The 12,375-nt window shown below is 43.4% G+C and overlaps 1 protein-coding gene across 5 annotated transcripts in view; it reads right to left on the bottom strand.

Annotated features, from left to right (window-relative positions):
* Nucleotides 1–868: 868 nt before the first annotated feature.
* MYT1 (myelin transcription factor 1) overlaps nt 869–12,375 on the bottom strand; it is a 96,004-nt gene continuing 84,497 nt past the window's right edge. For all 5 annotated transcript variants that reach the window (XM_019495256.2, XM_019495258.2, XM_019495261.2 and 2 more), the window contains 5 exons: nt 9,392–9,613; nt 8,710–8,801; nt 6,507–6,610; nt 5,647–5,790; nt 869–3,839 (listed from right to left, as the gene is read on the bottom strand). In XM_019495256.2, the coding sequence (XP_019350801.1) occupies nt 3,699–3,839; nt 5,647–5,790; nt 6,507–6,610; nt 8,710–8,801; nt 9,392–9,613 (703 nt within the window). In that variant the 3' untranslated portion in view covers nt 869–3,698. The remainder of the gene's footprint in view (nt 3,840–5,646; nt 5,791–6,506; nt 6,611–8,709; nt 8,802–9,391; nt 9,614–12,375) is intronic.

The following is a 12,375-nucleotide window of genomic DNA, read 5'->3' as shown; positions in this document are numbered from 1 at the left end:
ACGTTTTGATCGAATACTAGGGGATCTTTGAGGAAAGTGAACTTCAGGTTTGCAACTGAATTATTCCCTTGGGAGACGGGAGCCTAAACGTATACTAGTTCCATCCAGGAAGAGCGCACACCAACTGCTGAAACTTCCTTAGCCTGACGAAGGGTTTTTGAACCCGAAAGCTTGCTTAATAACTATTCTCCAACCATTTGGGTTGGTCTAATAAAAGATATCAAATTCACCTAAGGAACCTTGTCTGCCTATGTCCTTAGACCAACACGGCTACAACCTAAACCCTAGTCCAACTGGGGAATTACAACATCCCATACACTGTTTCTTCATGTCCAGTCAAAAAAACCTAGCTGGAAGGACAAGTCAAAACTGCAGTGCCCTTATTCTTGTACCAGGGCTCTTTCACAACAGGCTAAATACATGCTTTTTCTTGTGATGCACGCTGTTCCCTTAAGGCAGCTTCGATGCCCATTATTTTTGTGTACCTACCTCCCTGTTAACAAGCAACTGTAATGACTTGGCTTCAGCTCGCTGCACTGAAACCATTAACCCTATAGAAGTGATACAGTTGCAATAAGCAGCACTCTTAATAAGCATTACACTAAGGCAATACTTGATTTCAACAGGGCATCGGGAATCTTACATGCTTGATTATGGCCTGAATCTTTTGGTACCTAAATACCTTTGAAAATCTGAGCCGAATGCCTCTAGCTGGGAGTCATAACAGACTCCTGCATTCGGGGGACCGGATGCAGAGGGCTTACATCACGCACGCTGAATTGGGGGTTTCTCCATACATTGAAAGAAAGCAATATGACAATGTCAGGGATACCAGCCGTATCTTGAAGAAAGACCATGGGAACTAAAATCACAAACAGAACTGGGTTTTTATTATGAAAGAATCCTGCAGATACATAAAGGAAGTCCTCTCTGCAGAATACATTTCCTGAGGAAAGTAGATCACAGTATTCATTTGTCACAGAATAACATGTAGCCTGCTATAACTTTCAATGTGACTCTTTATTATTTAAATATGAACAGTATTCCTTCACATAAACAAGTACTCAGTCATCACATAATCGACACACAAACGACAAAATAAATATACAACAAGAGCACAGTTCATTTTGACTTAAATATTAAATAAATAATAAATACAGAATTTTCATTTCCTGTTATCAGTGCCTGAAACAATGAGTGAAAAAAAAAAAGGAAAAGAAGAAAAGAACAAAAAACGTCTCTTTCCCCCATTTGTCCCCCCCCTCAAAAAAACAAACAAAAAATTATCAAAACGCTTCAGTTATAAAATATCTTTAAAAAAATTCCCATTGTTAAAAGAATAAATAACAAAATATATAAAAAATAACTCGGTTGCATCAAAATTACAAGTAGGAGTTGTAGATAAGGGTTTTTTTTCCTCCTCTTTTTTTTTTTTTTTTTTGGAATATCATCTTTATGGTCAAAAGGTGTTGCTTTTTTATTTTTTGCTGCTTTTTTATATTTTTTTTCCCCCCCATGGTGCGGTGTCCAGTTTAAAATAAGTATAAAATTAATAAATAAAAAAGTTAAATAAATAGCAAAAAAGTTAACATAAGGTGTTGTGGATATAAATTACATACATCTTGCCAAAATTAAATAATTTACAGGATAATTAAACTAACTACTTTTTTTTCCCCCCTTTTCTCTTCCAGGAAGTGCAATTTCTCTACTTTTAAATACTAACTGAATTGCAGTCACAATCAATTTGGATTCTATTTACATGTTAAGAACATTGTGTTTTTAACACATCAAATTAATCTTTTTCCTCTTTTAAAAAAAAAAAATTTGCACTTGGAATGGGTTCTAAAAATAAGTGAACTCATAGGGTCTGATCCTGCAAACACTTAAGTCTGTAAATACATTTCCTCACATGAACTTCCCTTTTGACTTGAAAGGGGCTACTCTATAGCAGTAAAACTGCTCATGTCCTTACAAGCTTTATCCAACGTCCACTGGAATCAATGGACATCTTTCCATTGACTTCTCTGGACTTTGGATCATACCTTTAACATTTGCAGGACTGGGCTCGTCATAAGACCATATTCTTCGCTTTAATCTTGGTCGGCAAAATCCCCTCCAACCTCCCTACCTCAGTGGAAATGATATCGAAAGTAGGGGGGTTGTGCGTCCAACACTCGAATTCTAAGGGGCTTTCACCTCTATCACCTCCAGAAGTGTTATCACCAGGCTGATATAAAGGTCCGAATGAGAGTCAATGCTTGAATGAGCTGAGCTAAAGATCTGTATGGTGCTGGGATAGATTAGTACCTCTTTCATCCTCTCCACCTTTTCAAAATTACCTTAATTGCCATGCCCTACCACGTTGGCCACTGGGAGGGAAGAGGTGCTAGAGATCAGTTTTTGCAAAGACATTCATGGCGTTGTAATTCTTTTAAGTGCACAGTGGGCCTTCATGTACTGAACTGCTTAAAAAAGACTTCTTTGGAAGGAAACGCTTTGTGTGTGTGTATGCGTGTGTGCATGTGTGTGTGTGTGTGTGTGTGTGTGTGTGTGTGTGTGTGTGGAATGACACATTGCAGGAAAGAAAAAAAATGCAGAAAAAGCAAAATCCAACCAAAAGGAAAACCCATTGCCACGTAGACATCTGTAAGAAATCAGCCACGGTTCACGGTAGATAAGCACTTTGCTGGCCATCAATTAATATCATTTCTTGTTTGTTCACGTTTTGATCTTTCCACTGGCAGTACTGCACCACTGCAAGGATGACCACAAGAACGAAAAGAAACAGAACTGTCAGCAAATAGACTTCCAAAAACTCATATATACTGGACCATGACACATTTAGAAATCTTCTGTATGAAATATCTGGTATCGGTCTATTCATAATACCTATTCTCATATTTAAGACAGACAAAGGAATACTGTAGTTGCAAACTCCAAAAGCTTCCCTGAGAACCTATTTTTTTTTTCAATGCGCTTTCCACTGGAGATCCAGAACTGCTCTTCAGATTTCTTTCAGAAAATAAAAATAAGCTACTTTATAATACTTAAGAGATCCCACACCCAGTGCGTGTCTGAATACCAAGGGGTGGGAGGCCCAGCAGAGGTTCAGATTTACAGGTAGCCGGCAGCTCCGGCTTCGCAGGTATAATAACATATAACATAATTTGTGTGCGAGTAGGTGATCTGGACATACGACCACAGACAGCAGGAGGGTTTAAGCCAGCCTCGAATCAGACAAGCCCCGTTCCTCTAACCGGTTTAACGCTCGGATGAACTCTGCAACAGCGCCTTCTTCCTCACCAGCAGCACATGGCAACTCAGGAAAGGGCTTGTTCTTCGCAAGCTACCATGCCCCGCAGCCAATTTAACCCTCTCGTCTTTGATCCTCACCTACCCCATGGAACGGGGAGAAAAATCCCGTTCTTCTGCAAGAAGGTCCAAGTAAACGATAACCTTTTGAGTTCAGTTCAGTTCTGCTTCTTGTAAATGGCCTCTTGGTTCAATTTTGGTCCTTTTTTTTTTTTTTTTTTTTTTTCATTCATCAAACAAGTTGCACAACTTGCTAAACCTGAATACTCGGAGAGAAAGTTCCATCTTCGTACAGTCTCTTTGCATGTGGGTGCGTGCGTGCGTGCGTGTCTGTGTGTGTATGCATGTGTGTGCGGGTGTAGGTGTGTGTATTTTGTCCCACGGCATTAAACCTGGATGCCCTTGACAGCCTGTTTAATGCTTTCTAGCAGGTCCTTGTTCTCAGGGTTCTGGTAGCACTCCTGATTGGTGTACATGTCAGTAAGGGTATTAACGTACGCGTCAAAGTTCTGTTCGCTGATTGGCTCCTGGATCCGACAAAAACAAAAGAAAACAAAACAAATGCTATTGTTAATAATGGGGGACGGGAGGAAAAAAAAAAGCCTGATATTTGTGGGGTGGGCTGAGGCAGGGAACAGATGTTGCATTGGTAAGTTGAGCCTGTGTTTGCTGCAGAACAGAAATCATGCAGGATTGGCATGCACACACATGACCCTTCTCATCAGGGTTTAGCGAGTAGCTGAATTCAGTACCGCTTTTCTGCCATTGATTCAGCGACACAGTCCTGGGATAACTGTACAGCTGTACTTTGCAATATCCTGGGATAAACCGTTACCACCTCTTAGCTGGGAAACTTTTTTAGGATTTATCCTGGGACAGCGAACACCGATGTCTGCACGATTGCACTCTGTCCTGGGATAAAATGATTTATCTAGGGATAAAGGCAATGTCTGTTAGCGCCTTGAGATGCGTATCTGCTAGTATTCAGCATGATGTGAAGCTGGATAACATCAGGCAAGATCACAGCCTCGTTGTGCCAGGAGCTGTACATACACCTCATCCCCAGTGGGCCTGAAACCCCACATCTCCCGCCCATCTCGAGATGCAACAGCTGATGGTGGATAATTAAGAGTGCTAAAATTAAAACCAGGCATAAGCCTTTGCAAGCCTTGCACAAACAAGACAAACAGTAGTTGGATGGAGAGAGACACAGAGAGGCCAAGTGACTGCCTGGAGATTACAGGGTGGATGGGGGGCAGAATCAGGATCCCAGCCTCCCAAGTCCCAGTCTCACGCTCTGGCATCCCTTTGATACAGATGTTGAGAAGGGAAGGTAACCCTCTTAACCCCTCGATAAAGAGAGCAGGTGAAATGCAAAGCGGAGGGAGAGAAAAGAACTGGAATATGACGAATGTGCAATTCTACTGGGCATTATTTGAATTGGAGCTGGTTGAAGCCTTTAAAAAACATATATATTTGCCGGATGGTTTGTTTGAAGTCCCCTCTCCTGTCACAAATCTCATACCCCGTCAGGTACTCAGGAGAGCTCAGCAAATGCTGCCAAAAATACTCATCAAAGAAATTGTCTGAAGAGCAATTAGTATTATTCAGCCAGCTCAAATTTAAATACAAACCCGGATGAAATCTGGGAAGTCCACAGGATCTGCAAGTGGACAGCTTTTGTCTCTGCCCCCAGCACACGTACACGCATGCATGCATGGACACATGCACACGAACATGCCTCTGGTTTAAACAATAGTAATTAAGTTTCTGGGAGTAGAGAGACAGTAATTAAAAGCCCCTTCCGGTTTTCCTATTTTAATGTAGTCTTTTCATTTTGCAGTAATACTATGGCAACATGCTGTGTGCTGTTAGACCTTGTTAAATTAAACAGAATACATGCTCTTTAAGCATGCTATTCTGTGGCTGCCAGCTATTCAAAACTGAATTGAAGCTACCTGCCTTATAATAGGAGCTGTATGATCTCCCTGATGTTGAAATCTAATCCCTCCTGATCTCCGCTTGTGCTATCATAGTCTAAAAGGCACTGTGTGGCCTTGATAAAGTTCCTATTTTCAGATTTAACTACTGGATGTAATGAGACAGAACAATAGATGTAAGGGGAGATCAGCGGAAAATGACAGCAAAAGGGAAATACAATATACGCTTCAGAGATATGATAACGGTCCCGATGTTATGAAAGACAGATGTGTGTGTAGAGAGAGAAGGTGATCGCTAGGCATTTCTCCTAATTGTGAGTGCCATCAAAAAATGGGTTTTATATTGCTCATCTGATCACAGCGATTGGGATCAAACGCCCGAAAAGCTCCTTACCATGTGTGGAAGGCGAATATTGGCAAGACTTTGGATGAGAGCCTGGCTCAACCCTGAGAGCTCCAAGAACAGGGCTTCGTTTTGTTCCTCGATGATTTTGTTTTCCTCCTCTATGTTCTTGAGGTTTTTCTCCATGGTGGATATCTGCAAGGCAAGACGCACAGCTTTGCTATGAACCTGCTCCTTCAACCTCGCTCCCCTTTCTGATGTGCACTACTTCAGACAGAAAATGTTTGGCCAGCCCTATTTTTTTTTTTGATGAAAGATGGGTTTTCAAATCAATGAATGCTCTCCTTGAAAGCATCAGCTGCCCAGAAGAAGGTTTGGCTTTTCCAGCAGAAAACTGAAAAGCTATTTTTGGTCAGTTTTCATCTGAAAAGTTTTGGTTTGTGATGAAAAGTCAACATTTTGATTTAAACAATGGCAAGTCTTATAAGAAAAACCATTTCCCAGTCAGTCCTAAAGTGCTCTCTGAAGTCTTCTGATGGATTATCTTGACCCCGCAGGGTTACTGATGTAGGAGAACCGTTCCTTCTGTTCCCAGGGAGCTAAGAGACATTACTGTGAATTATTTGGGCAAGGTTCTTTGGGTCATGGGCAACTGGTGCTTCCCGAGTCTGGGTGGGGGAGCACCAGATCATCGACCAGGGGGGTTCCCAGCAGCCGATCATTGACCAGGGGTCCTCCAGCAGCTGATCGCTAAGCCCGAAATCACCAGTGGCAAAACCAGAAGTGCACTTCCGCTGGCACTTCCAGCTTCATGGCTGGTGTTTCCAGGGGGTGCAAATGCACCCACGTGCACCCCCTATGCATTGCCAATGCTACAGCTCAGAGCTTGGTAAAAGTGCACGCACACAAACCTGCGACTGCAGTTTCACCATGGCTGCTTCCATCTCAGAGTTGGACTCGTTCAGTTCACTGATCTCCTTGTTCAACTGCTTAATTTCTTCATCGTTCTCTAGAACTGCAAGAGAGGAGCTGCAGTCAGTCACGGTCTGCTTAGAGTCCTAGGGTGCGTCTACACGTGCGCAATTACTGCGCAGTAACTGCAATGACTGTGCAGTACAGGTGCACGCCTACACGTGTGCACCTGGACTGTGCAGTAAGCATGGTGACTTGCACCGACGTGAGTGTAAATTAGATACCTGCATCATGCCGGTAGCAAATTTACACCCGGTTAGTTATTGCACAGTAACGCCTTACTGTGCAGTAACACTGTATGTGGGGACTGATTTGGGACTAACCTTAGTCCCAAGTCACTCCACATGCAGCATTAATGTGCTTTAATGCCTGCACATGTAGATGCCAGCCTATTCCTGCTTACTGCAAAATAAATTTAAGCTGGCATAAATGCACGTGTAGACAGGCCCACAGAAGAGGAAATGGTAATGGCAGTCCAGGCTTTCCTGGTGAGCACAAGGCACTGGTTTTGGGACCCCTTTCTTGTTTGTAGACTCCTCAGTTCTGATACGGTTCATACTCTTCCTCATACCACAACCAGCGTGAGCGCACAGATGGTTTTACAAATTCCATAGCATCGCATGTATAAATCCGCAACCAAAGAATAGGCCATCTCAACCGGAGTCTACCACAAATCCTGCAGCGCTGACTGATGTACCAAGCATGTGCAAAATGCATGGGGCAGAAAATGAAGCAATTTCTAAACCAGTGCAGAAATTCGTTGCATCCAAATCCTCCCCCACAAAAAACCAAACCCAGAAGTAGTTTAATATAATAGTTGAGCTTAGTTAGATGTTAAAATGAAAAAATAAAAACCCACCCCAAAATATACCACCACTCAACTTCCGCCTAATAAGTATTTTTGGGAATCAGTATGAGAAAAATCTGCAAGGATTTCATGGAAATGTCAGTGAATTCTTGACATGTTCATGAATTTTGACTTTTTAAATCTGAAAACACTCTATAGAAGCTCATGATTTATCATTTGACACTTCTCCCCACCCCACTCCCTGCTTTCAATAATCGAATCAGAAAACAGCAAAGATACCACAAGATTGGGACAACCAGGTGCATAGCAAGAGAATGAATAGTCAGACCGGACAGTTGGCTAGCAGCCGATAGGTGGTAATTATTTGTTGAAGCTCTCTGCTTGCCACTTCTGTTGGGTGTAGAGTCTCAAAAATAAGGATTGGTGTGTTTAAAAACAAAGAGGGATTTAATTCATAACAAATATCATTCATCATATATGCCCCTGGTAAGGTATTGGAGAGTCAAATTTGTAGCAAACCCAAGAACCCTTCTAATCTGTGAAGAAAATAACTCAAATGAGGCTTGGCAAGTTATTTTTTAAATGGTATTTTAGGACAATGATCTCTGTAATTTTGACATGGGTATGAAAACAACCCCCGCTCCCCAAATTGGGGTAAATCTCCACTTTTAATCGGATAAAAACATGGGTGGAAAGAGAAATATTAGCATGGGTGAATTTACGTATATGGATGAGCGCCTGCTAACGACGGGACAGTTAATGAAAATAAGAGCTCAGCATGATGCACATGCATAGCTCAGTACAGCTCTAAATCAGGCAGATGTGCAAAGAGCCGATCAGTGTGTGGGAGGGATTATTTGAAAGAGAAGTAGGGTTACTACCAGAGCAAAACAAAAGTTACACATTGGTGGGAAAGTTGTATAATTATTGGAGACAGGAAAATGTTAGTTAGTCCATAACGGATATACCAAATGTTTCTGTTATTTGCTAAATAAAACCTTATTTGATGCATAATTTGACACACAATTTGTCAGCCTTGTCTTTACAGGTAGTTCGCCTGAGGTCAACAGCATTACTTGTATGAGAAAGTACTACTCAAGTTTAGGACAAGTGCTAGAAGTGGCACCCAAAGGATCGATGGCTGGTCGAAAGCTATTATTTTACTACTTCATTTAACTGATAACAAGAACATTTGACAAAAGAATTGGTATTGAGACTCACTGCATTAATCATATGGTAATAATAAGAATAATACAGCATGGATTGAACGCATAAACAATATTCAGTTTATCAATACATCTGTGAGAGAAGATGACCGCAGACAAGACCCTTACCATCGCTGGTCTTGAATTTAGTGTTGAGAATTTCATCCCCTGAGAGTTTTCCTTTCTTCCCAGCAAAAGTAGCTCTTGGACACCCTGACAAACTAAAAGGCAAGTAAAAATAGGTTTCACAAATGCTCTGTTATCTAGAGTTGTTTATGGACCCACCAGAAGTTCACACCATTTAGGCGAGTTGTACTATAATAGCTTCTAAAAGCATTCTCCAGTGCACGTTAAAAGGGGAAGTCGCTTTATGAATAATGCTACTAAAACCCTCATTTGTGACATAAAGAGCTGTTTTCAATGAGAAAAGATTAGGGAATGCCAAAGTCTTAATGGAATGGGCATAACAGGACTGCTGGATAACTGTCTAAAAAAGCCATTTCTCAGTATTAAAACTCTGCCCTGACACATTGATTTAACATCATCAAACAGTCTTTTTTCACAACCTGCCCCAAGTTGGATTTCACCATTTCCAAGCAAAAGGGCTGCATATTTTTTCTGGAGAAGATGCTTTTCCAGGTGACAGGCAACTGGCCGAGAACCAAGGCCATAAATATGAATTTTTGGCTTCTTTTGGTTCCTGGAAAGACTGAACACTTTCAGCCCACCTGCTCCATGCAGGATGGGAAGGAAAGAAAACACCGAGGCAACGCGACACCACAGATTTCCTTGCCATGCGCCTGGTTATTACCTTCTGTGAGTGAGGAAGCTTCCATTGGCATGGCCCGAGCCGTCGCAGCCCGGGGTTGGACAAGTAGGCCCCTCGTTCTTCAGTGATTTCCAGGAGAACGACGAACCGTTGAGAGATCCTTCCTTCTGCCTGCGGGCTGCGAGCGGGCATCCCGACGCACTGCGGTGCGAAGCATATTTGCCGCTGATGTGTCCCAGCCCGACACAACCTGGAACTGGACACCTGATTGCAGGGAAGTGCAGAGAGTTAGAAGATGGTTTTCTCAGTGGGGGCAGATGACAGAAGGAGCAATGGGCTCAAGTTGCAGCAAGGGAAGTTGAGGTTGGATATTAGGAAAAATGTTCTCACTAGGAGGTTAGCAAAACATTGGAGCAGGTCACCCAGGGAGTTTGTGGAGTCTCCATCCTTGGAGGTGTCTAAGACCCAACTAGACAAAGCCTTGGCTGGGATGCTGTAGTTGGGGCTGGTCCTGCTTGGAGCAGGGGGTTGCACTAGATGTGACCTCCCGAGATCCCTTCCCACCCTTATTGTCTACGGCTCTATAAGGTGAGAATCGGAGGATTTCCAAGGTGCAAAGCCCCTTGCCAGGAGATCAGGGGTGGGAAAAAGCAAGAGAGGGTTGGCAGGGGGCACGCCAAAGCCAGGATTTCTCATCTGAATTGGGACTTTTAGCTCATGAGAGCTCTATGCTCATGGCTCCAACCCCATTGATCCCAGGTGAGGATCTGCCCCAAAGCAAATACCAATACAACTACTCCGGATGTTTTAAAGGGGCATTGTTGGGTGTCCTTGCACCTCACAGCCCAGGTCTGAGACTCGCAAGGCAATTCACATTGCTCAGAGCTTCTGTTTCAGGCTCTCTGCAGACACAGGCAGATTTGCCTACATCCATTCCCTTCGGTTAAGGTTTCTAAACATTTCCGCACAACCCCAAGGCCTGGACACTGACTTATTCTTTTTTAAGTGAAAGATGAGGTTGTCCCCTAAATGCCTGACTCCAGAAGGTGGACCTCTAGGTAGAGGTGGCAAGTGTCTTGGTCTTCCTCTACCATGCTTAATCCTTTTCTGAGTCCAGGCTTCAACACTGTTGTACGGGGGCTTTATGGTCTTCCCACTGCATCCCCTGTAACCCAGAGCCTGCCTGCGAGTTGCACCGCCCCAGCACGTAACACAACAGCGCCGCTGAGATGCTGATGTGCAGAGCCCTGCTCCAGGGGTCAGCCACCACTTGTGGAGCCACCTGCTTACATTTCACGCCTTTTTTTTCCAAGGGGCAAAGAGTAACTGGGATAGGACCTAACCAAGGCATAAATCAGGGAGGGTTTCCACCCAGCGGGAATGTCGGACAAGACTGCAACGGATGGTGGGCAAAGGGGCAGCGGCCCGAAGTTGCACATTATAGATATAAGAGAAAGAAGAGCATCCCTGAGACAGCTGTGGTCCAGAGCATCAATTTATAACAACTGAGTGCCTTTGTGCCTATAATACCAGACTGTCCTGGCTATAGTCTGAGCACTACAAAATGCTCTGTCCCGTGCTAGCGGCTAGCGATTGTTTAGCATCACAACCGCGGTGGAAACAAACCCAAATGCAAAGGCTTTGGAAAAGGCCTGAAAAAAAATCCACACCTGAGTCGAGAAACGGGGGAAAGAGACAGAAAGATGCAGAGGACCGGGATAAAAAAGACTCATCTGCAATCCATCGGGTTTCTGCTTCTCATGACCCAGACCTTCAGTTTAAATAATGTCAGAGGTCGTTTCGATCGGCTGGTCTCGCGTGTTCGTCGAAAGAGAAACGCAAAAGGGCCGGCTTATGAAATGTCCCCTTAACGACGGTGGAAAATGTTGCCAATTTCTCGGCAATCGCTCCCGTGTGGATGCAGCTATGGGAGCCAGGTGAAATGCTCATCCTTGCATTTTGATCCTTATTTTTTTTATTTAATAAAGCTGCTTGTAGACTTCTAGGTGAATTAAGGGCTGCCCCAAGAGCAGTTAAGCTAACGTGAAAATGGGAGGAAGTTCTGAGTTTAATTATTCAGATCAGCAACATTTTGTTACTGGGATGGTGAGGAAGAGACAAAACACGGGGCAAAGAGGGACACAGGAAAAAAAGGAGCCCTTTTACTCAATTGGGGGCATGCTCCCCAAATACATTCACTACCACCTCCATGCCTCCTCCTTGCTCACCCACGGGCGGGAAGCAGACGACAAAGAGTTACCTGGTATCTTAGCCATCAGTGATGATGCTGACAGGCAGAAATTCAGGATGAAGAGTTTCATTAACAGATACTGAGAAGCCAATATTATGTGCCAAGACCTTTTTAGGTTAGCAGCTTAGCCCTGGCTTGCATTTCTGGGCCTCTGTTGCCACATCCAACTAAATCCCACCTGAGCTGTCTTTCCCATCCCATTGATGGTATTATAGTACCGGGGACAAAAGTGTCCAGTGTTGGAGAGTGGAAGCCACATTTGTAGATGAGTCTGGTTAGGAGGAGAGTTGTTTGAGGGGTAGGAAGAAATGAATAATATGTGTTGTGCCTCTATGGAGCTTGCAAACGGGCAGATCCCTTTAGAGAACATTAGAAATTTAAGAAACAAGGAACAGCTGGGAAATTCAAAATTAAAACTAAGGGGAGGGGGGGAAAAAAAAGACAAACCAAAAGCTAAACCATGAAGAAATATGGAAATGCACAGCAAAGGGCACATAAATACTCTTGCTCCACTTCTAAAAGCAACCAAGAACCAGGTCACAACCTTGCCCTAAACCATGCCTGCATTCATAACTTGAAAGATGGAGAAGGCATCACACAGGAGAAGCTTACTTCTGGGGGATGACCGGGGCAATTGTGTTACCCAGGGACAGCAAACCAGGTTGTGGTTGTCACAAAATCCAGAGCACAAATTCTGGGGAAAACACCACTCTGCGCTTGGGATTTACAACTTGGCAAACACGAAACATCCCTGTTATTTGCTCTGTATGGCAGG

The sequence above is a fragment of the Alligator mississippiensis genome, chromosome 9 (assembly GCF_030867095.1).
Source record: "Alligator mississippiensis isolate rAllMis1 chromosome 9, rAllMis1, whole genome shotgun sequence".
In the NCBI taxonomy this organism is placed as follows: Eukaryota; Metazoa; Chordata; order Crocodylia; family Alligatoridae; genus Alligator; species Alligator mississippiensis.
This window is presented reverse-complemented; position numbering and strand designations above follow the sequence as displayed.